Source organism: Trachypithecus francoisi, unplaced genomic scaffold (genome assembly GCF_009764315.1).
Source record: "Trachypithecus francoisi isolate TF-2019V2 unplaced genomic scaffold, Tfra_2.0 Lachesis_group15, whole genome shotgun sequence".
In the NCBI taxonomy this organism is placed as follows: domain Eukaryota; kingdom Metazoa; phylum Chordata; class Mammalia; order Primates; family Cercopithecidae; genus Trachypithecus; species Trachypithecus francoisi.
In genome coordinates, this window is record NW_022681460.1 from 9096631 (window position 1) to 9123504 (window position 26874).

At 44.4% G+C, this 26874-nt stretch overlaps 1 protein-coding gene across 2 annotated transcripts in view; it reads left to right on the forward strand.

Moving 5' to 3' along the window:
* Window positions 1-26874, forward strand: part of PRKN (parkin RBR E3 ubiquitin protein ligase) — a 1404897-nt gene that overhangs the window by 1340740 nt on the left and 37283 nt on the right. For both annotated transcript variants that reach the window (XM_033234273.1, XM_033234272.1), the window contains exon 10: window positions 26486-26569. In XM_033234273.1, coding sequence (XP_033090164.1) covers window positions 26486-26569 — 84 coding nt within the window. The remainder of the gene's footprint in view (window positions 1-26485; window positions 26570-26874) is intronic.

A 26874-nucleotide genomic window follows, 5' to 3' on the forward strand; every position in this document is an offset into this window, starting at 1 on the left:
ACCTGTTCAGGTGTCCCTGGGACCCGGTGCAGCCCATGCCTCTGTGGGCTTCATCTCATGCCAACACCCCCAGTTCCCAGGCTTTCCTGGCCCACCCTGCCAGCCCACCACAGCCAGCATGCCCACATGAGCCTGCCAGGTTCGGCCTTCTCCCCCAGTTCTCACTGCAGCATGCCCACTTGGCTTCCATTCCCAGCTGGCCAGATCCCTACATCCTCTCTGATGTATTTGGTTACCCTGTGTTGATGTGCTGGCGACCTGCTACAGCTGTCATTCCCTTTGCTGTGGTATGTGTATATGAATTTTTTCTTCTAATGGAAAGAGACTTAGGAAGTGAAGGGAAAGTAGAGGGAGGACAGGGCCCTGGCAGGGGAACAAGGAACAGGAATGTCCCGGGGAGTCTTACAGACCCTCCAGACCATGCCCTGGAGGCCAGTGTCCGGGAGACAGTGGGTTTCCACAAATAAATGGGAAGGGGTCCCACAGCCCTAAATGCACAGTCCTCCGCCCCTCAGCCTTCCACATACTTGACCTCCTGGTGTTATTTAGGTGTTCAGAAAAGACAATATCATTTCCAAAGGAGCTGAATGTGCTTTCAGAATAAAGCTCAATCCCTGCAAGATTCTAGTCCAGCAGTCAGGAAGGCAGGCAAGAGCAGACAGAGCCTGTCTCTGATTACTCTTCATTCTCCAGCACAGACCACAGGGATACATGCATAGCTGCTGCTTAATAAACTCTTGATGACTGAATGAGTGAGGAAGGAATGAGTGAGTGGAGGAATGAGTGAGTGAAGGAACGAGTGAGTGGAGGAATGAGTGAGGAAGGAATGAGTGAATGGAGGAATGAGTGAGTGGAGGAATGAGGGAGTGGAGGAGTGAGTGAGGAAAGAATTAGTGAGTAGAGGAATGAGTGAGTGGAGGAATGAGTGAGGAAGGAATGAGTGAGTGGAGGAATGAGTGAGGAAAGAATTAGTGAGTGGAGGAATGAGTGAGGAAGGAATGAGTGAGTGGAAGGAATGAGTGAGTGGAGGAATGAGTGAGGAAGGAATGAATGAGGAAGGAATGAGTGATGGAGGAATGAGTGAGTGGAGGAATGAGTGAGGAAGAAATGAGTGAGTGAGGAAGGAATGAGTGGAAGAATGCATAAGTGGGGGAATGAGCAAAGAAGCAATGAGTGAGTGGAGGAATGAGTAAGGAAAGAATGAATGAGTGGAGGAGTGAGTGAGAAAGGAATGACTGAGTCTGCAGACAGACACTGTGTTGGTCTCTTAGGCATCCCTGTCACCATGGCACCCAGACTCTCTGACTGTATTAGTCTGTTTTCACACTGCTAATAAAGACATACCTGAGACTGGGTAACTTATCAAGGAAAGAGTTTTAACTAACTCACAGTTCCACATGGCTGGGGAGGCCTCACAATCATGGCAGAAGGCCAATGAGGGAGCAAAGGCATGTCTTACATGGCGGCAGGCAAGAGAGCATGTGCAGGAGACCTCCCCTTTATAAAACCATCAGATCTTGTGAGATTTATTCACTACCACAAGGACAGTATGGGGAAAGCCACCCCTATGATTCAATTATCTCCACCTGGCCCCGCTCTTGACGTGGGGATTACTACAATTCAGTGTGAGATTTGGGTGGGGACACAGCCAAGCTGTGTCACTGACCTAGAGCCTCTGGGGTCTCATGAGTAAAAACAGAGGCCCTAAATCTTGCCTCACAGTGAAACTAGAGTTTGCCAGCATCCCGGAGGTCCTGCACTAGTTTATATCACCGCTGACAATATTAGGTTTTTGATCTGAAAAATAAAACCTACTACGGGGAAGCAGGATGAGTCAACTGCCTTCCTTCCACCTGAGGAAACGGGTTTCAGGATGAAACTTCCTGTTTACCCGGATTTTGTAAACATTACCAAACCATTGAGTGGCCCTTTCTATTATTCTTATGGGTAGGTGATGAGTTGCTTTGCTTGGTTTTAAGGAATCCCATCATTCTGAGGATTCAACGTTCTGCCCATACCTGAGGCTGCTGCCATCAAGCCCCTTGGCGTGCCATTGTCATGAGCACCAATGATGCATGTCCCATGGTGCTTTTTCCCCTCCCTCACCGTAACCCCGATTCTCCTCCCTGCTCCTCCCCATCCTCCATTACATGCTTCCCCAGATCCATCTGCTTCCTTGTAACCAATGCTTGGCCCACAATGAGCCCCAGAGTAGAGAAAATAGCTCGTCCTTCCCCTCTCGCTGCTGTGTGTGTCCAGTTCAGACCCAGGCTCCTCAGAGTATCTGCCAGGAGCAGGGCCTTAGTGGGCCATGAGCTTGCTGTGCAGCCTGGCAAGGTCAAGTCAGCAGCCCCGTTACAGTTGGCTGGGAGGTTCTCAGGTTTACTTAAAGGCCAGTGCCACTGTTCATAGCTCGGGGGTTGTACATGCCTCCCCCAGGCCAGGAAAGGACTGAAAAAGAGCTGGGCCCAGTGGGTATGAGCAGGGCTCAGTGTGGAGTTCACATCAGCCACCACTCCCAGATACACTGGAGGAGGACACAGCAGGCCACCAGCTGTGGGACAAGGGCTACCAGCTGAGACATGCTCATACTCTCACTCATGTTCACTCTCACCCAGATTCTGTGCCACACACCTGCCCCAGGCCCCCCGCCACAACTTATGCAAGCCTTCACCATCCCCTTCTTCAAGGGCAGCAGGCACTCGAAAAAAGTACCAAATCGCTGACCCAGCAGACGCATGGGCTGCCCAGAGCCTACACCTGTGATCTTTTCCATCCTAGCACAGGTACAGGAAAGGTCACTGTGCCTGGCTTAGCACTTTTATTCATGATACACATGAGACAGAATTTAATCTTCCTGTTTCAAATACTCCCTGAAATATTTTCCAATTCTGCTTCTCAGCTGAAAAGCAAGACAGGGTAAACTTTATGAGAATGGATCTGCTACTCAGATTTTATAGATACATCACAGTTCTATTGATCTGAGGAACACTGAGAACCTTGGGAATGAACAGAAGGCAGACTGCCACTGAAGGGGTTGTCATCTAATAGCGACCAGACTCTGAAAGAACACTGGGTTTGCAGCACGTGACCTCAAATCGGGTCTTAAATTCTTATTCCATGGATTGTTGTTTATTGCAAAACATCACACCTGGGTTGGGCTTGCTTTCATTTTTTTGTTTTTTTTTTGTTTTTTTTTTTTTTTTTTGAGACGGAGTCTTGCTCTGTCACCCAGGCTGGAGTGCAGTGGCCGGATCTCAGCTCACTGCAAGCTCCGCCTCCCGGGTTTAGGCCATTCTCCTGCCTCAGCCTCCGGAGTAGCTGGGACTACAGGCACCCGCCACCTCGCCCGGCTAGTTTTTTTGTATTTTTAGTAGAGACGGGGTTTCACCGTGTTAGCCAGGATGGTCTCGATCTCCTGACCTCGTGATCCGCCCATCTCGGCCTCCCAAAGTGCTGAGATTACAGGCTTGAGCCACCGCGCCCGGCCCTTGCTTTCATTTTTACAGTGACGGCCTTATGTGATTCCATTGAACATTCTGGCAATCTAAAAATATCCAGCAAGCACACCACTTTCCTCTGAACTGAGAGGTGCTGTCAGTAGGAAAGCTACTTGTCTATACCCTGAGAAAGGGGCACCCCAGAAAGACTGGATCCTTCCCCACTTTATGTATTAGTGTCAGCACACTACGTTTTAGTGTGCCATTTGGTAATTTCTTCTTGAAGATCCTACTCAGAAAGCCATATGGCCATTGTAACCCGGCACATTACAGCACACACGATGCTCTCATCATCTCAGAGATTTTCTGTCCAAAATGCTTGTAGTATTGAAGAGTATTCTCAACCATAACCATAGTGTTTAAAAATGTGTCCCAGCACTTTGGGAGGCCGAGACGGGCGGATCACGAGGTCAGGAGATCGAGACCATCCTGGCTAACACGGTGAAACCCCGTCTCTACTAAAAATACAAAAACTAGCCGGGCGAGGTGGCGGGCGCCTGTAGTCCCAGCTACTCGGGCGGCTGAGGCAGGAGAATGGCGGGAACCCGGGAGGCGGAGCTTGCAGTGAGCTGAGATCTGGCCACTGCACTCCAGTCCGGGCGACAGAGCGAGACTCCGCCTCAAAAAAAAAAAAAAAAAATGTGTCCTCCCGGCCAGGCATGGTGGCTCACACCTGTAATCCTGGCAGTTTGGGAAGCCAAGGCAGGTGGATCACAAGATCAGGAGTTCAAGACCAGCCTGGCCAATATGGTAAAACCCCGTCTCTACTAAAAGTACAAAAATTAGCCGGGCATGGTGGTGTGTGCCTGTAGTCCCAGCTACTCAGGAGGCTGAGACAGGAGACTCGCTTAAACCCAGGAGGCGGAGGTTGCAGTGAGCCGAGTCCTCGCCACTGCACTCTAGCCTGGGCGACAGAGTGAGACTCTATCTCAAAAAATTAAAATGTGGCCTCCTATAATACAGCATCTGCAAGTCTTGCTGCATGCTTGTAAACTTCTTGGGGGGATAGCATATAAATGGGCAAAGTCCGCCTCATTTTAGATAAGATTTCATTAGCTATTTCCTAATGTTTTATTTTAATGAAGTAATGAAAAGAGATGTCATTGTGGATTCTTTTTTAATGTCCATGAATGGTTTCAAGTGGCATCGTATGGGGACGAAAAATACACTGCAGACCTTGCCACCTGAGCAGCATTTCCACAGCTGTTTTCTTCCTGCAGATCCTTCTTGCATTCCACACATGTCCACTCCCGGTGTCGGCACCGCCCACCCCTGTCCAATGGCACAGGCTCATCAGCCCTCAGTATTGTTAAGCGGAAAATGAAAGAGTTTTTATTATTACAAAAGCAATACATACTCGTTCGACAATGTCAGTAAATTGTACCAAAAAAAAAAAGGAAAACCTAGAAAACAAACATAATCCCATGTGGCTAGATGCGGGATTTTTGACTCATTGCTGTAAAGCTTTCTAGATACGTTTCACATGTATACGCAAACCCACATGTGCGCGATTTTAACAGAGACAAGTTTATGCTGATGGGCTTTTTTTTTTTTTTTTACCAGTTTTTCACCTTTAATCGTGTGTCACAAACATCTTTGCATTTTTCTAATGCTGTGTTTAATGATGACCATTCGTCAGGGTGTGCCATGACTTATGTAAATGTTTATCTTGCGGAATGATGATAATTTTCCCATGGCTGAATTTTTCCTGTGTTCCTGACTTTTCTCTAAAAAGAAAAATTCCTAGAAGAGGAAGTTAGAGAGTCAAAGTATGTGCATGTTTTTAAGGCTTTTGCTAAGTGCATCCATGTGAAGAGACCACCAAACTGGCTTTGTGTGAGCAATAAAACTGTTTATTCACTTCGGTGCGAGTAGGCTGAGTCCGAAAAGAGAGTCAGTGAAGGGAGATAGGAGAGAGGCAGCTTTGTAGGACTTGGGTAGCCCGTGAAAGTTACAGTTAAAGGTGGTTATCTATTGTTAGCAGAGGAGGGGGTTCCAAGGTGCGTGGTGGGGAGATCATAAGATTCATTGTCCAAAAGAAGAATGTCATGAGGTCGATTGATCAGTTGGGGCAGGGCCAGAACAAGTCATAATGGCGGAAAGTCATAAGGATGGTCAATCAGTTAAGGCAGGAACTGGCTGTTTCACTTCTTTTATGGTTTTTCTTTGACTGCTTCAGACTTCTTGGCTCCTGCAGGCCATCTGGACATATATGTGCAGGTCACAGGGGTTATAATGGCTTGAGCTTTGGCTCAGAGGCCTGACGGCTTTGCATCCAACACTTACCCTCAACTCTAAGAAGTACCTTTTTGTGTATTTTAGCATTTCTGAAATCAGGATATTTTAAATTGATATAGATGCTTACAATGGTAATATAATGGGGCTTTTCTTTCTTTGATCAAGCCACTATTAAATTGAAGGTGCTTTTTACCATTAATGTCATCTTAGAATGAAGGCATTTCAGTCCTGTTAAATTACCTCCCAGCAAACAATTGTGCCAGTGTGCGGACACTCCCACCGAGTGCAGCTGCCCGCTTCCCCAGCCCCTCCCTTTTCAGCTTTGCCAAATGAAAAGCAATATTGTTTCTTATTTGTCAAGTCAGTGTACTTCTATATTTATGACTCACTCATGATTAATTACCATTAACATATCTCTTAGCAGTTATAATTTTGATATGACTTTTTGTTTTTCATGTAGATTTATGACTCTGTAAAAAATTTTGAAACCATGTTTATAAAAATATAAAGACATTTTAATGACAAATATAGCATACTCATTATAGAGGCTTTTATGTAAATATAATTTGGTGATCTTAATTTAAAATAAATCTTAATTAAATTTCTCCGAAGTCCCCTTTTGTTAAAAATATCCAACGAGCCCAAACCTTGGCTGGCCTACGCTCATGATGTTTCCAAGTCAGCCAGAAGCTCTGTCCTTACTGGTAGCAGCAGTGCCGAGACCCTCCTCTTCAGTTCTAGCTGCATTTCCAAGTCCATCAATGATGGTGCAATTGTGTTGACATAATTCATTGTCTGAGAAATGCTTACAGATTTGCAAATCCCAGATTGTGGTAACATGATTGAACATGACTCGGCGTGAATCACTGATTGACAGAAACAAGTTTTATGTACATTTGAAATGCTTGCTCATCACTGAACACAAAGAGAGAAGGATCCATTTTGCCTGCAGAGAATGGAAATAACCGGGACAAAAGGAGTTTTTATCGAAAGTCACAGTATTGCCATTAACCCAAAACACATTTCCTTTGGGCTAATACTAAGAAGCCACTTTGTTGTGCTATATAAAGCATCGCACTCAAAATCCTATTGTTACTGACGTGACAAAGCAGAACTTAGGGTACCACTCAAAGAAACAAAATAGGAAGTTCGTATCAAGTTACAGTGGTTGAAGCATTTAAAAAGTTTCTGTATACTGAGCAGACATCTCGCTATAAAAGAAGAACTTGAAAGCAACCACCTTACGTTTTTGGTGGATTTGAGAAAAATAGCTGAAATGTGCCCACAGTGGATCTCCACCCATTGAGATAGCATCAAATTAAACTTCATGACTTTGGGAAAAAATGAGAAAAGTAGACACTAACTGGGAAGATTTTACTGTAAACCAACACTTACCTCAAATCAAGTGTGTGTGTGTGTGTGTGTGTGTGTGTATATATATATATATATGAAAAAAACACAAAGCCAGGAGATTGTGAGGGTCATTTCCATCCAGAGACCAATCCCCAGCTTCCCTTATCAGGTTCGTTCCTAGTGTTCTAAGGAGGTGAGTTTACCTCTAATGCTGAGCCAGTGTCAGATGTACGTTTATTTTAAATCCTTGAAATTAACTTGACATTCCTCTTCAGCAAAGAAAAGCATCGCTTTCCAAATTAATGGGAGGAAAAGTCTACTTTAAAGGAAACATCTATTTGGACTGCCAAATTGGTAGGAACTGGTGTAGACTTGGCAGTTAACCCTTCTGCTGATCCCCTGTTGCCACTTCTCAAATTGCCCAGTGGGTACAAGACTTGGAACATGAGCCTGCCTGGCTGTGAGCACTCATAGACCCTCAGTTTCCCTTCCCTTTCTCCTGGAAACTGGCCCAAAATGCTGATTATGGTGGACCCACATTTATTTATTTATTTATCTTTATTTTATTTTATTTTGTTTTTGAGACAGGGTCTTGCTTTGTCACCCAGGCTGGAGTGGAGTGCAATGACACGATCTTGGCTCACTGCAACCTCCACCTCTTGGGTTCAAGCAATTCTCCTGCCTCAGCCTCCCAAGTAGCTGGGATTACAGACCTGCGCCACCATGCCTGGCCAATTTTTGCATTTTTAGTAGAGATGGGGTTTCCCATGCTGGCCAGGCTGGTCTCAAACTCCTGACCTCAAGTGATCCGCCCGCCTCAGGCTCCCAAAGCGCTGAGATTACAGGCATGAGCCACCATGCCCGGTCGGACCCACTTTTAAACAGCAATCTTGAAAAAGAGGGGTATGAACACAGGATGACAAATGACAACTAATGACTTTTCCCCCAAATCCCATTGTAAATCTTGTCACTGTGTGACCAAACCTATTTCACCCATTGCCATTTGTTCTTGGCCCATAATAAAGTGAAGGCCTGTGAAATATTTGGGGAGATAAATCAGCATTCAGTTTAAAGAGTCGGAGCTGGAGGAGAAGGTGGGAAGCAGTGTTAACATTTAGTCAATCGTCCTGCCTTCAATGAAAATATAAAACATTAAACCTATGTCAGACCATCCCATAAGAGAAGAATTAGGTCCCCTTTTTATGACTTTAAAGGAACATATACTTTTCTGCTGGAACGCCATTCCACTGCAGTATTTACAGCTTTGCATTCTGTTTCTTAGAAGTATGTTGCTACTGACTTGAAAGAGGATGTCAGGTTCTCTGTAGCAATAAAGGGGCAGGTGTGGCCATCTGTGCCATTTCAGTGACTTATCTGAATAAGCAGTTCAATCCTTAGAAACAGAGCCTTCCCATGGAAAATATTTCATTTTGACTTGTGTCATTGTGCAGGGAGTGATATACACCATGACAAATTTTCCTGCAGAAAACTCTTTCTGAACACGGAGCCATAGAAATGAGTTATTGCAGATAATGTAAACTTAGAGTCACCCCGACACATTTTTGTTCTCTTAATTTTGAGTCTTAACTAAATTTTGCAGATGCCACTGGGGTCATTGAGACAAGAAACTACGTCCAGTGGTTCATGGACACTGATGATATTAGCTCAGTTTATAGAATTGTCTTGTTTGCATCTTGATGAATCTTGTTTACCCTTCAAGACATGAAGTGTCACTGGAGCTGTGGAATTTGGACAGACTGTCCAGGGAAAGCAAGTCTTTTCCTCCTCTGTGACTGCTCTAACCTCTGTCATCCCACCTATGCATTGCCACACAATTTTCTGTGTGGGTGCCTGTGTTCTTCTTTCTCTTCTCCTTAGAATAAACCTTTATTAAGCTCCTAGTCAGAGCCAAGTACTTGGATAGCAGCTCTCAGAATACATGGGTGAGACAGTTGGGAACTTGAGTCTAGTGGGGGTGATGGATAAGGAAATAACCAGTGCAGGGTGGAGAGATCTAGGGTCAGGTCAGTACAGAGTGATGAAAGCACACAGGAGAAACAGCAAACCCAGGCCTGGGGTCAGGGAGGTTTGCCCAAAGGGATTTCCTAATGGGGAATCAGAGAACCCCTTAGAATGTTTTCTGTTGCTATAATGGAATACCACAGACTGGGTAATTTATAAAGATAAGTTTATTTGGCTCTTGGTTCTGGAGGCTGGGAAGTCCAAGAGCATGATGCTGGCATCTGGCCAGGATCATCCCACAGCAGATAGGCAGAAGGGCAAGGGCACATGTGTGTGAGAGAGAGAAGGTTTCCAACAAAGCCCCTCCCCACAGTAACCCACTCCCACCACACAGCATTACTGCATTCCTGAGAGTGGAGCCCTAATAACCTAATCACCTCTGAAAGACCTCACATCAATAAAATCTCAGCATGAGTTCCAGAGAGGCCAAGCATTCAAACCATAGCAATCCCTATTCCAAGTCATCTAGGCAAAGGAGGGCTGGGAGAAGAGAGACTGAGGAGCAGAGGATGCGAGCGTGGCTCTCCAGAGAGCGATTCTCAGAGACGGGGCAGAGTCGTTAGGTGCTCCTGCCCTGAGGCCTTGCACTGCCAGAGAGAAGCATCCTCTCAACAAATGCTTGTGAGATAAAGGAATTATCTGATTCAGAACAATAACTGACCCCATGAGCGGTTTTCCACTTCTCCATAGGACAACAGTAAAGGGCCCTTAATGAGTTATTAGCCTTTTGAAAATTTGGTTCTCATCACAGAGATGGGATTTCAAAGAATAAGGAGTTAGATCATTGTTATTATTCAAAAAACATTGCTTTTTGTGCTTTTTTTAGTGCTTGCCATGACCTACATCATTAGGCAACTTTTTAAAATATAGAATATTAGGTCCCAATATTACTAAGAGAGCCAGAAGAAAAAGGGGCAGTATTCCCCACTACAGATGATCAGCTCTCTGAGGGCCCTGCAGTTCTAACAGTCTGTGTCACTAAATCGAGAAGGAGGAAGGGCGCCCACACTGAGAACAGCTGATACTTCACTCTCCATTGTTATTCAGCTTTGCGGGAGTTCAGGAAATGCCACCCCAAAATGTGGTGCTTTAGTGTGCTGACTCCTTAACAGAGGACACTTGGGGAACGGCAAATTCAGGGAAGGTCTTTCTCTGAACTTGCTTCTCTGTGAATACAACTGATGGATCTCAATTGTCGGGAATCCCCTCCCAGGGAATTGTATCAGCTGGGGAAGATTGGTACACGGACACCATGCCTGGAGACACGACTGCCTGTTCTGCTCAGGGCTGCTCGGGAGACAAGTTTTATTACCTGAGAGATTGTTTATCTACATAACAAGACAACCTTTATTCGCCTTGCAATTCTCTGCTCACCCTCCTCTAACCGCCCCCCACACAAGAATCCCCAAGCTCCTGTTCTTTTCTGTGTCTAGGATATAGTTCTGTAGGCTTCCATCATCTAACCCTTCTTGGAGTCTCATATTTTGTGGGACTCTCGTGTGTACAGAATTGAATATGCTCTTTCTCCTGTTAATCTGTTTATATGCCATTTTAATCAATAGCCCAGCCAAAGAACCTTGGAGGGTAGTGGGTAGCCATCTTTTGCTCCCCTACAGCTTCCAGCATGTCTCTCATGTTATGGGACCAAAAAGCTATTTATTAGTAGAGAGGCAGCAATGTCTGTGGCATTTCCTCGACTCACCTGAGATCCGCCCATTATCTCAGCCGCCCTGGGACACTATCGAGGTACTTGCTCTTTAGCTGTCATTTAATTAGTTTGCTTTCTATGTCCTTAGCAAAGCAATAAAATTGAGAGAGACAGAGAAAAAAAACTTAGGCAGGGGAAGAGTCTTATAAGTCTGGGTTTTATTTTATAATTTCATAAGACACTGCAAGGTGTGCATGTTGCTGGGAGATAACATTTTTCAGGTCACTGAAGGCATTTGGCTTCACCTCCTGCTCACGACCCCCCGAGGCATGAGTTATCTTTGGCCAACAGGCATCCAGAGGAGCCTTTAGAGCCCAGCCTGCCGCTGAGACTGTCAGGGCCGTGATGACAATCAGCTCTCTAAGTGGTTCTGGCTCTCACCATTGTCTGCTAGTCAGGGCAGAGATGCATATCAGGAGGATAATGTGGGAAATGCTTCCACCATTATTGCCCAGCCCCAAGCTGGGAACCTTCTTTAAGAGGCCTTAAGAACATAAGTACAAGCATTAAGGACTTCGCTCCAGCGAGATTGGTATGTGAATAAACTTCTCAGACCCCTGGATCTCTCATCTTCTCTCTCTCCCTTTGAGCCAGAACATTCATGAATAATCATTTATGGCAGAGATTCTGGGGCAGAAACACCTGAGCTCCAGTCCAGCCCCTGGAAATCCAAATGCAGCTGACTGAGAATATCATGGAGAGACACGAGCCTAGAAAGTGTTTGAGACATTTGGGGATTCAGCTTCTGTCATTAGTGTGTGCTTAACTTCAAGGGTAAAATCCAAATCAGCACTCTAAATTTTTTTTTTTTTTTAGTTTTTTTTTTTTTTTTTGGGTGGGGGACAGAATCTCGCTCTTGTCGCCCAAGATGGAGTGCAGTGGCGCTATCTTGGCTCACTGCAACCTCTGCCTTCCAGGTTCAAGGAATTCTCCTGCCTCAGCCTCCTGAGTAGCCTCGATTACAGGCGCCCACCACCACGCCCGGCTAATGTTTTTGTGTTTTTACTGGAGACAGGGTTTCACCATGTTGGCCAGGATGGTCTCAAACTCCTGACCTCAGGTAATCCACCTACCTTGGCCTCCCAAAGTTCTGGAATTACAGATGTGAGCCACTGTGCCCAGCCAACTCTAACTTTTAAAATTAATTCTTCAGTGCTAAAGTATGATTGGCCTTTGGTAGGGTGGATCTTCTCCTCAATTCCCCAGGACATGACTGAACTATCACAAATGAAAGTCCTGTTGCTAAAACCATGCCAGACCAAGCCTTCCAGCCTGATACTTTACATGCAAAAGCAGGTGTCTTTGACCCAACTTCTTTGTTGGCTAAATTAAGAGAGTGCAATAACACCAGGTCAAAACTTATGTGAATGGTGGATTTCTATGATTACGTGTTTATTAAGCTCATTCTATAACGAAGGATGGTGCTGCAGTCTTCAGAAACAGATGTTTGTTTGCCGTGTACTCTGATCAACAGTCCTCCCCTAGAATAATGGTCTGGACACTATCCGTCCCTGGTCTAAGATTTGACAAAGTGTGCAAACAAGTAAATCAGACAAGCAGAGACACGGTGAAAGTTAGCGATAACCCGGGACAGTTCTTATTTTCTGGTTTTATTTAACAAATGACTCAGAGCGTGTGGCAGAAAAATTCATATGCTCTCACTGCAGGACAGTTGTGCCTCATATTTTCTTTAATTTGACTGATTTTCTGTCCCCTGCAGCTCTTTTCTTCAACACAGTATGAAGTGAAACTCAGATGGGTCATCCAAAGGCTGAAAATAAACAGAGCATCCTTTATTAGAAAAAAAAAAAAAACCTGAATTTCTTTTTTTTTTTGAGACGGAGTCTTGCTCTTTCGCCCGGTCTGGAGTGCAGTGGCCGGATCTCAGCTCACTGCAAGCTCCGCCTCCCGGGTTTTTACGCCATTCTCCTGCTTCAGCCTCCGGAGTAGCTGGACTACAGGCGCCCGCCACCTCGCCGGCTAGTTTTTTGTATTTTTAGTAGAGACGGGGTTTCACCGTGTTAGCCAGGATGGTCTCGATCTCCTGACCTCGTGATCCGCCCGTCTCGGCCTCCCAAAGTGCTGGGATTACAGGCTTGAGCCACCGCGCCTGGCCAAAAAAACCTGAATTTCTTTGTCTTAGAATACGTTTAATTTTTGGCCAGGTGTGGTGGCTCATGCCTGTAGTCCCAGCACTTTGGGAGGCTGAGGGGAGTGCATTACCCAAGGTCAGGGGTTGGAGACCAGCCTGGCCAATATGGTGAAAGCAAAACCCTGTCTCTACTAAAAATACAAAAATTAGCTGGGCATGGTGGCATGTGCCTGTAATTCCAGCTACTTGGGAGGCTGAGGCAGGAGAATTGCTTGAACCCAGGAGGTACAGGTTACAGTGAGCTGAGATTGTGCCATTACACTCCAGCCTGGGCAACAAGAGCAAAATTCCATCTCAAAAAAAAGATGAGGTTTAATTTTCTAACCTTCCCCATGTCCCCACCTCACCTCATCCGACTTTCTTCTAAATTATTGGAGGTGTTCAGTCACTTTTGTTCTGTGGCCCCTTGACTGAATTCTGCATGGTGCAAGGAGTCCTCAGACTGCAGGGTCCTTGGAGACCTGCGCAGTCCAGCGTGTTGGCTGCTAGCCCTGGGAGGCTCCTGTCCAACACGGTGCCCACATGAGGCTCCTGAGCCCATAGAATAGGGCTAGTACCAACTAAGATGCATTGAAAGTGCAAAAGCAGACCTGATTCCAAAAGCTTAGTAAAAATGAGTGTAAAATAACTCATTACCAATTTTTATATCGATTGCATGTTGAAATGATACAATTTTGAATATATTTAGTTAATTAAAATACTGAAATTAATTTTACCTGTTTCTTTTTCCTCTTTACATATAGCTCCTAGCCCATTAAAAATTATTGCTATTTCAATTGTTCTAGGCTGTATCCTTTCACGGTGGTTTCAAAATCAAAAAGACAAAAGTGTTGCAGAATTACACTAGCAGAGTGAATTACACTAGAGTGCTAGCATCATCCCTAGCACTTGGGTTAGTACTCTCTGGGGGCTATCATTTCCAGCAAACTCCATTGGTCCCAGTTCACCTTCCTCTTCTTCCTGCTGAAACGGGAGAGTTCCCTGACCCACCCCCATCGCAGGACATGCGACAGGTGTCTGGCTTATCTGTTCAGCTACCACCACTGCTCAAACTCCTTATGGGAGGGGGAGCATGCAGATGGGCAGGTGCAGGAGCCAGGATGAGCGTTTCTGGGCTCTGGCCTCATGGTAGCATCTAGGGGTGGTTGCCTGCGACTCCCAAAGCCCAAGTGGCTGTGTGTTATAGTGTGCTCTTTTAACTTTGCTGTCTACAGGCAGCTTAAGTGTTAAACAGCGCAGTGGACTCTCTGTCTTTTTGCAAGGGCAGAGGGCCAGTGTGACAGCTTTCCATATTCCGAGTTCTTGTCTGGTGTCCAGAAAAATCAGGTCACACATGGACTTGAAGAATGGTGAATTCAGGTTTTTACTGAGTGGTGGATGTGGCTCTCAGTGTGATGGATGGGGAGCTGGAAAGGGGATGGAGTGGAAAGATGATCTTCCCCTGGAGTTTGGCCATCCAGCAGCCAATCTCCTCTCTGTCTGCAGCAGAACTCCTCTGAACATTCAGATATTCCTTCTCTTCTCTCCTTCTCTGCTGCTCTTCTGCTTGTGGAGCCTGGGGTTTGGAGTTTATATGGGGACAGAATATGGGGGGCATGGCAGGCCAAAAGGCAACATTTGGGTGTGAAAACAGGAATGCCTGTTCCCATTTAGGGCCATGAGTTTCCAGGCTTGAGGGTGGGGCCTTTGCTGGGGAACTGCTCTCTTCTACCCAATATTTCCCTGTCTCCTGTCTCCTATCTCCTCACTCCTATCTCCTCACTGCAACCTGCACCTCCCAGGTTCAACACTCTGCTCCCATGGAACCTCGCATCCACCATACAACCAGGACATAGCTGACCATGAACTCTGTGAGACCACGACGAATGGCCAGTGCCTTACCATTCACATACAGCACATGCTTTATGAGTACTTGTGGAATGGAGGGGAGGTTGGGTAGAGCAAGGGAGAGGTGAATTGTGACTCCTCTGAAACTGGAAATTGCATATGTTCTACATCTTTGCAGGTCCCAGCAATGCATGGCGTACACTCAGGAACTTTTGGTTGAATGAATGAGCTAGAACAGGGTCTCTAAATGGTGCATACAAGTCACTTGGGGATCTTGGTAAAATGAAAGATCCTGGTCTAGTATTTCTTGGGTGGGGCCTGAGATTCGGGTTTTCTGACATGCTCCTGGGTGATGCTGATGCTGCTGGTCTGGGAACCACATTCTAGGAACTAACTAGAGCCAGTGCTGTGATGTGAATTTAGTTATGAACATGGGTGGGCGCCCCTTCAATTCATGTCTCATGGATGCTCCAACTGACAGTAACTGTTTCAACCTCCTCTCTATCTGTGACTCTCCTCTCCCACTAGACTCCAGAAGATTCCAAGCTGCCATGGTGCTCTGTTAGGAAGACCAAGGGCACAGGTGTCATCTTGTTGAGAAAACTTTCTCATCAATGTGACTCTCCCAGGATTTTGCTGCAAAACTTAGTCCTCCTCCATTGAAAGCCATGTAACTTTGAGTGTGTCTCCCTGGCCTTGATTTTTTCTGGAACTTCACTCCCATCCTGCCCCTTCTCTTGCTAGAATCTCCATTCTCTCTCTTTTCATCATCTTTTGCTGTTTTCAAACTGATTGAGAGCTCTCTGTTGTGAAGCCTTCTCCACCCCATCATGCCTGTAACCTTAGCTTCTGAATCTAGCTAATCATTGAACCATTGGACCAAGATTGTGGCCTCCACGGTCACTAAAGTACTTTCCCTGGCAGGAAGTCTTAGTTATTCCTCTTGTACTTGGGACTGACCTCTCCATTCTCAGTGCTGGATTCCCTCAACACTGCGCTATCCTCTTCTGCTTCTCAGAAGTTGAGGCTTTTCCAGCTACTACTGCTTGTTCATTCTGCAAAGGTTTGATGATTGCCATTACTCTTAGGTCCTTGCAACTTCATGGTAATCACATGGAATTAGAATTGACTTGAATTTGAGGTGACTGCAACCTATCCAAATGGAAATATGCAATAGGCAAAGTGCATCTTAAAAGAGGAGTTGGGAAGGGTGGAATCGATTCTGAGAAGTTGTTAGAAGAGAGGCGATCGATTAAGCTTGATATTAGAACTGCTCCCTGAAGGGGCAAATATGAAGGACAGAAAAACAAATGCCATCTCCACGTGCTCTTGCCCACTGACCTCAACCCACCTGGATCTCTTCTATGGGACCCTTGAGTCTTACACAAAAATATTCAATTCAACCCATGAGTGTACATTGTATCATGGAGTACACAATTGTCCTCCAGCTCTTTCGTTCTTTATAAACATCCACCTTAGCTGTAAGCTACTTGACTCTAGCACCTGGCTTGCCACAAAGAGACACCGATCATCTACTATGTTCTAGCACCTGGATCTTGGGAAGACAAAGATGAATAAGGTACAAATCCTATCCATTTAGAGGAGTAGATAGGTGGAAACTGTGGAAACTGTTTCATATAGAAGGCGAAACTGTTTAATAGAGGTATGTGTAAGAAAGAGTGCTTGGGAGGAAAACACCTTGATCATTTTGGCTGAGGCTGCAGGGGCAAGGGACCAGCACAGGTATACCCACAGGGCACCTATGAGACTGCTCAACATAAAATAAAGAGTTACTACATCATTTTGACTGATTGATTGATTCATTGATCATTGAGGAGCTGCAAAACCTCCAAAGACAAAAGTCTGTAAGATGTGCTGGCAGGGTGTCCCCAGACATAGTCGGGCCCCTTTCAAAAGCTGGCCTTGCCCCAAGTTGCCCAGGGCGGGCCCAGGTGTTCAGGGGAAGCATGTTGCCTCCCCTGCTGTGCTGGAGAGCATAAGGATGGCCACAGGCACATGGGACAAATTGGGCTCAAATTGCCATATGGCTTGGATTTCACATTTTTACTGGCGAAGTGTAATCATTTTTACAGAGTCTAGTGCCTCGCTGCAGATTGTAAATGATAAGGTCACAAGGATTAGAGACCAGCTAAAAATTATAGAAGACATATGCTGTGCATTTTACTAATGAATGGCCATATTCAAACATGTTCACTAATTAATGGCAATATTTGAATGACTCATGAATGGCAATATTTGAAAGTGGCATTGAATTTGATACTCTGTGGCCAGTGCTCCAGTTCTAGGAGGAGCCAAGTGCTCCATAAGGTCTGAGACATGCCCATGTTAAAGCAAAACTGGGCAGGCTTTGCAGGATGGTAAAAGGAATTCTCAGTTAGATATAGAAATTCACCTGCCAAGAAGTTTGTTGAGATGAACAGGAGGATGTGAACAATATCATTGAACAAGAATTCCAGCTTGCAACCAGGTCCTACCTTAGCCTTTGGGAACAAGGTAAACCATGACATAAATGCAAGAGCCGGGGACCTTGGGAGATAAGGACTGTCCCCATAGGAATTGTTGTCAGAAATGGTTACAGTAAAGAGAGAGTAAGAAAGGAAGTGGGGGATTAGGGACTGAGAGTCACTACTGTACAGCACTCCCACCCCAGCTTCCCCTGTCCTCTGGTGACTGCTGCAGTCAGGGCACCTGGCAAGTGACACTGAGAGCCAAGTCTGCAAAGCTGAGGCTCAGGATATAGCCACAAGTGAGGGAAGCTGCCATTCCTTCGTCTGCTGTTTCTTTCTCTCTAACCTGGACCTCCAATTTGTTGGCTGTCTGTGTTTAAAGCCACAGAGCTTTTATTCATTTCAAGTCCTTTCCTGGCAGGCAGGCCAGATTCAGGCCCATGAGAATGAGATGACCAGCTCCATGTGTGTTGAGCTGAGGAAGGTCAGAGTGGGCCTGACCACAGGCCACTCCTGACCCGGCTTTATCTGTGTAGACAAGACTTAAACGTGGCTCGGAGTGATTGCTTTGGTTAGGAACACATCTCTGTGGCGACACAACATGTATAAAGAAGGTCTTAGCAAAAGTGCTGGGATGTATTTGATATTCTTTTAATGCAGCTTGACAAAGGCAGTCGTTGAGACCATGGTGTGTTGGGGAAGCAGTTTCCACACACCTTGTTGCTAAGCCTGTGACTGACAAGGCTTGCAAAAGCAATCAAAATGGAAAGTCCAAATGCCCTTGGACCCAGCCATTTCATGTCTAGAAATTTCTGCTACAGATTTCCTTTCACATGTGTGAAATGACCTGAAGAGCAGGACATTCCCTGCAGCTTTGTTTGTGATGGCAAAATACTGGAAGGACCTAAACACTTATCGGAGGGGCTGGTGAAATGAATGAAGGCACATCTATCCACTGGAATGTTGTGTGGCTGTTCAGGAAGAATGGAGCAGCTCTCTGTGTATTAATAGAGAGCCATCTGTAAGATGCATTAAATGAAAAACTAACGAGCAGAGTACAGCACATTATACAATGTTTTATAGGCTATTTTTGTTTAAAAATAGCATAAATTGATGATTGAGTGCATGACCTATTTCTGGAACAATCCCTATACAAACAGGTGACAGTGTTTGTCTCTGGGAAGCTATGTAGCTGACCAAGGAGGAAAGGAGACATTTTTCACTATGTACCTTTTGAATTTGTGCTACCTGCACGTATTTTGCATTCAAAAAATACCTACTTTTTAAAAACCCATGACTCTGCAAATTATATGTCAGTAACTCTCTTAAAGAAAAGAATAAATGGCCAATAAACATTTTTAAGTTTATTTTCCCTGTAAGTTATGGTAAAAAATTAAAACTATTTTGGAATAGGAAGTAAACGTAAATGTCTTTGTCCATCATTATAGACGGGATAGTTCATTCCCAGCAGAACCACCACCAGGAACACCACCTTATCATATATCTTTTAATGTGAGGTACTGAGCTCAGCCTGTTGAAAGGAAGTTGAGTGGGTCTTTTCTCCTCATGGCATGAACTCATCCTCTCTGAGGGCCCCTAGTTCTGAGACAGGTAGTAATAAAATTTCCTACTAGACAGTACTCACAATGAGTGGGTCAGTGCAGACCGCACGATTGAAAGATGGGATGGTTACATGCACGCGCTTGATGAGATAGATGATGGTGTAAGAAAAGGGGATTTTCGGGGATCTTTTAAGAGCTTGTATGAATGGAAATTGAAGCAAAGAAAGTAAGGGCCTGTTCAAAGAGCAAACCTAAAACAAAAGTAAGCCTAGGGCTGTGGGGTGTTAGAGGTCACCGTATTTTGTGGGAAACTAATTGGCATTGTTTAATATCCTTGGGGATTAGTACAGCATTCGTGAAAGACAAAGGAACGTGGCTACTCTACAGAGCCGTATCCAGCCTTCTGAAAATTCTTACTTTGTAGCCCTTTGGAGACCACGCATAGAACATTGTCTACGTCTGTTTGCATTTGGAGCTTAGCACAGTTTAAGATTGCCTCACACCACAAGAGTCTGTGATTTTAAGATGTTGTGTACTTGAAAGGAAATAACCTTACTTTCTTCTTTTCAAAATTGTGTTTTAACGCATTATAATCTAACACCATCTCCGTTCTGTAGCACTGTCTTGTCAGAACGAGTTTTGCATATATCAGCGGCCGGTCACTCGTAGGGAGATTTCCTCTTTTGATATATTCCTTTTAACACACGGAGGCTGGACTTGCATATCTCTGCTGCCATCTTCTGGAAAGCTACACACCAAAAAGAAAAATATTTCATCTATTCCCAAAGAAGTACAAATGTGTGCTTCACGCCTTTGATGTTTCCCTTGACTCTAGTGAGGGATCCTAAGATGGTATTTGATTCTCTCCTATTCTTTTAACACAGAATTTCAGAGCTGTGGACGAAAAATAAAGGGCACATAATAGAATGCTTTTATAATAGATGCAGCCATGATAGAAAACAGGCACAAAGAAATCTTGGCTTTCATGGAGAGATCATTCAACTTTAAGGATCCAAACCTTATTTTAAGGGTCATTGCTTGTAGGTACCTAGTGGCTCTCAACCTGATTGATCAGCAGCCACTGGAATATTCGGATTGCATTAGAAGCTGTTCATTTGCTTCCTTTTCATGCTTCCAAAGAGAGAGTACACGTACAGCCCCTTTTGAATGTGTTCATTATGGAAATATGGGAAATCAAACTCAAACATCAATCAAATGACTACTGCACTGACATGATATTGAACGAGTGACATGATGGGCCATTCACATAGCTCTCTGGTAGTACAGAGTGTCTAAGGGGGCTGGCAGTAACTTACCTCAGTATGTATACCAGCAAAGAGAGGCCTCATCCCTTTCTAGACAGCAGTCTTATGAGTAGTTTACAAGCATGGCATTTCTGGGGAGGTGTCAGTTTCACCTGAGATTCACGTAATAGTCATTATTAACAGTATACTGGGAACTGCTTTAATTAACAAGGCACTTACTACCCTCTTATTTTTCTACAGACGATTACCACTTGTTAAACATCATAGCCTCATGGAGAAAACTATTTGTTGCGTTGTTGTGTTTACTGTGTACCAGAAACTGTGTTAAATATTCATTACCTTATTATTTCTTCTTTGTAGATGCAAAAAAGCTCAAGCAAAGAGATGTTAGGATCACATAGATAATAAATGATCCAGGAGGCCTCAGACTCTGGGTCTCCCTACTTCAAAGGGTTCACTTCTAAACACTAATCTACATCTGGTATTTAAACATATAAAGACCTAGTACATGATTTCACAGATTACAATATGCTATTCTTTTATATGTTGCCTAGGGCCAAGATTTTACTCATCCTAAAAGTAAATACTCAACACATATTAGTTGCAAGGCAAAAATATTACTTCAGTGTTAAGAATACTTTAGCTACTATGCAATAGAAAAAAACTGACTTATTGAATTTAGCCTTTATTAAATAGTTTTTTTTAATTCTATACCTCCTTTTAGGCATTTAGGATAAGCTGATGACTAGAGTCATCAGTGGCACCAAGCTCTCAAGCTTGAAAACATACCAAGGAGAATGTATTAGGTAACCACATTCATTGTCAAATAAAAGGAAACCACTACACTATTGGAAGTGGTGAACTTTCTCATGGTGTTGAATTCTGAGAGGAATTTGCCATATGGCTACCTGGAATTTAAAATACATATATACACACATATATATATATTTAGAGAGAGAGAGGTTTGAACTATAATTTTGCAAATAACAGGGAAAGGTTAAATAGTTTTCATTACATCAGTTCTTTTGCAAAAGATTGGGAATAAAGTGACCTTACCTTGTTAAATTTTTTCTTTTTCTTTTTTTTTTTTTTTTTAGAGAGAGAGTCTTGCCCTGTCGCCCAGGCTAGAGTGCAATGGTGCAATCTCAGCTCACTGCAACCTCTGCCTCCTCGGTTCAAACGATTCTCCTGCCTCAGCCTCCCAAGTAGCTGGGATTACAGGTGCCTGCCACCATGCCCAGCCAATTTTTGTATTGGTAGCTCACACGTGTAATCCCAGTACTTTGGGAGGCCAAGGCAGGCAGATCGCAAGGTCAGGAGTTCGAGACCAGCTTGGCCAAGATGGTGACACCCCATCTCTATTAAAATAAATTTTTTCTATAGGAGCTTTATCCGCCAGAGCTTCACCAGAGAGACCAGACCAGCAGGATGCTTATATCAAATATATATACACATACACACATATATGCATATGTATGTGTAGAGCCCTACATGTATACATGCAGGCACACATTGTATCTATATGTGTGTATATACACATATATATGGAGAGATTTACAGGAAGGAAGTGGCTTACATGGTTTCAGGGCTGGGTAGGCACCTCCTAAATCCACAGGGTGGCCATCAGGAAGGGCAGGCTGGAACTCTTGGGCACAGCCTGATGCTGCTGTCCACAGGTGAAATCTCTTCTTCCTTAGGGAAGCCTCAGTTGTGCTCTTAGGCCTTTCCACAGATTCAATCAGCTCCCTTCAGATTATCTAGGATAATCTCTCTTACTTAAAATCAATTGATTATAGATCCTAATCACATCTACGAGATACCTTCACAGGAACACCTAGCTTAGTGTCTGCTTGAGTAACTGAGGACCATAGCCTAGCCAAGTTGATACATAAAACTCTCGTCACAGGAACTGTAATACAGTCCATGTATTTGATTGCCTTCTAATCAAATCTATAAAGGATTAGACTTTAGAGACCCAATGAAATAAGTATGTAAGACGGGCGCGGTGGCTCACGCCTGTAATCCAGCACTTTGGGAGGCCCAGGCGGGCGGATCAGGAGATGAGACCATCCTGGCTAACACAGTGAAACCCCGTCTCTACTAAAAATACAAAAAAATTAGCCAGCCGTTGTGGCGGGTGCCTGTAGTCCCAGCTACTGGGGAGGCTGAGGCAGGAGAATGGCGTGAACCCGGGAGGCAGAGTTTGCAGTGAGCCAAGATCGCGCCACTGCACTCCAGCCTGGGCTACAGAGTGACACTCCGTCTCAAAAAAAAAAGAAAGAAAGAAAGAAAGAAATAAGTATGTATTACTTTTATAATTGTTTAAAGACATTTAAAATTTCTCAAAAAAAAAAAAAAACTCTACAGAAATGGGTGGCATTTGTTAGATCCACCACAAGAGAAGATAATCCTGAAAATGTATACGGTACAAGCAATACTCCATGTTTGCTGGTATACTAACTTCCATTTGGTTAATGTTTACTCATAAGGTTTGGAGAGGTATTATGCACCTTAAGGGAGCCTCAGCAAATGTGAGACCATTTTTAAGTAAGAGCAAATCCCCGGGTAACTTTCAGCCTTCCACATGGTTGGTTAAAGATGGATCCATGCGCCCCAGATATGAGACATGCAGCTCAGCAGAATGGATGTGGAAATGTTGGAGCTAGGTCAGCTTTCTTCTCCGGCAAGCTTTTTCTCTGGAAACAGCTATGCCACGGGAAATGTCTGCCAACTGGTCTGAACACTGTCTCAAGAAGGAGTTTGGTATCTGCCTAACCCAGAGTTCCCCAGAATTCTGTTCACCATGCCCTTAGCAGCTCAGTACATTTTTCACGGCATCAAAAAGAATGCCTAACAAAAGAAATGAAATGCCTAACAGTTATGGCTATGAAAGATTTTGTACCACAGAGCATAATACGAATTAATGTCATAACAACTTAATACTTATCTGAAATGATAATTCACATAAATGGAAGGAAAAAAATAGCTTTATTTTATTCTTAAAAATAATCACATCTTGGCCAGGTGCGGTGGCTCATGCCTGTAATCCCAGCACTTTGGGAGGCCGAGGCAGACGGATCACTTGAGGTCAGGAGTTTGAGACCAACCTGACCAACACGGTGAAATCCCATCTTTACTAAAAATACAAAAATTAGCCGGGCGTGGTGGCAGGCGCCTATAGTCCCAGCTACTTGGGAGGCTGAGACAGGAGAATTGCTTGAACCCGGGAGGCAAGAGGTTGCAGGGAGCCGAGATGGTGCCACTGCACTCCAGCCTGGGCAACAGAGCAAGACTCTGTTCCAATCAATCAATCAATCAATCACATATTTGTTCCAAATGGATGTTTACATGGCACTTGTTTTCTATCCTGGTAACTTCCAAAAACCCAGCTTTGCAAAGATACAATGTCACCAAAAGGAAAGTGGCACAGTCTACATTAACACTGGGAACTACTTTGAGTTAAGAAATCACATAGTATTCATCCGCCACACTGTGTTTTACTTCTAATTCTAGAATATCCCAGGGCACCCCTGTGGGTTTGTTATGGTACTGCAGGGCACGCTGGTGTGTAGCCTGAGAACTGAAGGTTGAGAGTCTTGAGTTCTGGATAATGTAATTGAAAATCCCAACATTTTCAAGATCAAATCAGACCTTCTAGATGTTTCCCCATTGCACATGAGACAGATTCATGTTACTTAATTGGGAAGGACCACTGCATGATAGATCTAAATTTAAATTATACTTTGAATAGCAGCAAATTAGCCAGTGCATTCCTGTGAAGTCATCACCGGAATATTCCTGCAGCATTTGCTTGCCTTTTGCCACGCTAAAATGGGGAGGCTTTCATTTGATACGCTCTTCCCTTTCTGTTATTTCTCAATAGTCCATTCTTTGTAGTACTGGTGTGAAAGGGAATTTAATGTCTTTGTGTCAGGAAAGGCCTATTTATTCTGACAAACTGATCAACCTCCAGGGTGTTCCTCTACCATGAAACTGATTTTATATCTCATCCACGAGCTAATAAGATGTGAAGCGTTTTCCCTTTCACGCCAACGGATCAGATTTGCTTCTCTAGAAAGCAGTGGGCTGAGACCCCATCGCCAGTTCTCCCTGATTGGGCCTTCCGTCCACATTTTTCCAACAAAGCATGTAAGAGCAGAGGAATGAGTGTGAGGCAGACCCAAGTATTAACAGATAAGTGTTTTTAAAAATAGAAGAAAATCCTAGAACCCAACTCACTATTCAGTGAATTCGCTTTTAGTTCAGAGAAAATAAAATGTCAGAAGCTGGAACGAGGTAATGTTGGTGATTTGCATGAGGACATTCTGACTCACACACGCTCTCCCACCAACCTTTAAATAAAGTTTACATTTCACTTAATTTGAGTTCAATCCCTCTGCTATGAGAAGAAATAAGAATATAATATGCTAAAAGTGATGACCTGAAGATCAGTTGTGGCATATCTCTGAAGAGATTATTTCTCTATAAAATTATCACAGTTCTTCTCCATGTGGGCCTCTCGTGGGCTGTTGAGCTTCCTTACCATATGGCAGCTGGGCTTTAAGAGCAAGTGTCCCAACAGGAAATGGAAGTTTCTGGTTTCTTGAGGCCTGGGCCTAGAAAGTGGTACACCATCATTTCTACCATATTCTAGTAGTCAAGTACTCAACACATCTGGCTGTCAGCAGAAGAGACATAAAGTCCACCTCTCAAGGGAAAGAGGATACTGTCAGTTTGCCTCTATGCTCCAAAACCACCACCATCATCCACACACCATACCTGTGGATGGCACTCTCTTCTCTGCTGAAATGCCTTCTCTGAATACAGTTTCTGCTGTGGAAGATGTTGCCCACCACTTATTAAGCAATTTGCATTGAAAGAAACCAGTTTTCTGGTGAGGAAACTCCTTCCTCCAAAATGGAATAGGGGCAAAATAGTCCCTGACTGGCCTCATCTCCTTAAAGTTTAGAATACATTGTATGCTGTGTTTGCAGTCACTCAGCATGTACTATCTCACTGCCTCTCCCAAGGGTCATCTAAGATAGCTATCACTGTTATCCTGGCATTTCTGAGGGGGAGACCAAGGCACGGAAACCGTTCCCAAGGTGTTTCAGGTGGCAGGGGATGGGAGGATGACTCCAGTCCGGTGTGTTCCACTGCTGACCCACAACTCAACCGTGACAGCAACTTCAGAGCATGGCTGGTGGCAATGAGAATGGGACATGCTTTCTGGAGAGGTCCATGGATCCCAGACAGACAGCGCTGAACGAGCCTGGCTGGCATTCACTCTTCCTGCTTTCTTCTTTGTAAAATGGCAGGTAGAGGGCATTGGTCCCTTGGGCGTCTTCAGTCCCATGGTGAATGCTGCTTATCATCTCTCAGTCCGTATGTCTCTGTCCTAGTCTCCTCTTCCTGTAAGGACACCAGTCAGATTGAATAAGGCCTCCCCTAACAACCTTGTCTTCCCTTTACCACCTTAAAGGCGCTATCTCCAAATATAGTTTCTTTCTGAGGTCCTGCTTCCACCTATCAATTATGAGGGGGCACAGTTCATCCCATAGCCACCCATTTACAAATTTTCATAATAGGCTTTCAATACAAAAGTAAGTCCACTGACATGGGCATATAAATCTTCTGTGAATGCAAACAAATATTGAATGTGAATGTCTTGAATGAAGTTTTGTGCTTACATTCTAATACCAATTAAACTTTGCTGTGGGTAGTTATTTGCATTATTGTGTGTATTAGTCTGTTCTTACACTGCTATAAGGACATACCCGAGACTGGATAATTTATAAAGGAAAGAGGTTCAAATGACTCACAGTTCCGCAGGGGTGAGTAGACCTCAGGAAACTCATAATCCTGGTGGAAGGGGAAGCAAACACATCCTTCTTCATATGGTGGCAGGAAGAAGAAAAATGAGAGCCGAGCGAAGGGGGAAGTCCATTGTAAAACCATCAGATCTCGTGAGAACTCACTCACTATCACGAGAATAGCAAGGGGGAAACCATCCCCATGATTCAATTACCTCCCACCAGGTCTTTCCCATGACACACGGGGATTATGGGAACTACAATTCAAGATGAGATTTGGGTGGGGACGCAGTCAACCGTATCACTGTGTCTTCCACTAGAGTGGAAGCACCTTGAGGGAAGGAAATGTGACCCGTCATCTCTGTAGCCCTGCTATGGTGCTTGGAACACTCTTGAGTAAAGAGTGAACAATCTCATCAAAATATAACTTGACTTCTCTTTGCAAAAAAAAGTAATTTGATATAGAAACTATTGCACAAGCCAAAGGAATGAATATAATGAGTTTGGAAAAGGAAAAATGTGTTATTGCCAAATGCAACCTAATGTCCCTAATTAATGGATGTGTGTTCTTTTGCAGTTTGCCTTCTGCCGGGAGTGTAAAGAAGCGTACCATGAAGGGGAGTGCAGTGCCCTATTTGAAGCCTCAGGAACAACTACTCAGGTACAGAATGCCCTACTCATTCCTCTAAGCAGGGCTCCAGACACGGTGGGGGACTGGAGCTGCTTCCTGGAGATCGTGGAGAGTCCCATTCTGAAAAAGCAAGAAGCAGACTGGTAGCAGACAGCCATGGGAATAGGGCCCTGGCTTCTCCCAGAATGACTCCCCTCCTTGGGGCACACTGTAGACTTCCTAATGGCCATTTGGGGCATGTCCAAAATAGCTTTTCCCTGGGCAGATATGGAACAGGGATAAGGCATGTGAGCATTTTCAAGGGAGTCCTTAGAGGGGAAATAAAACAATTTAAC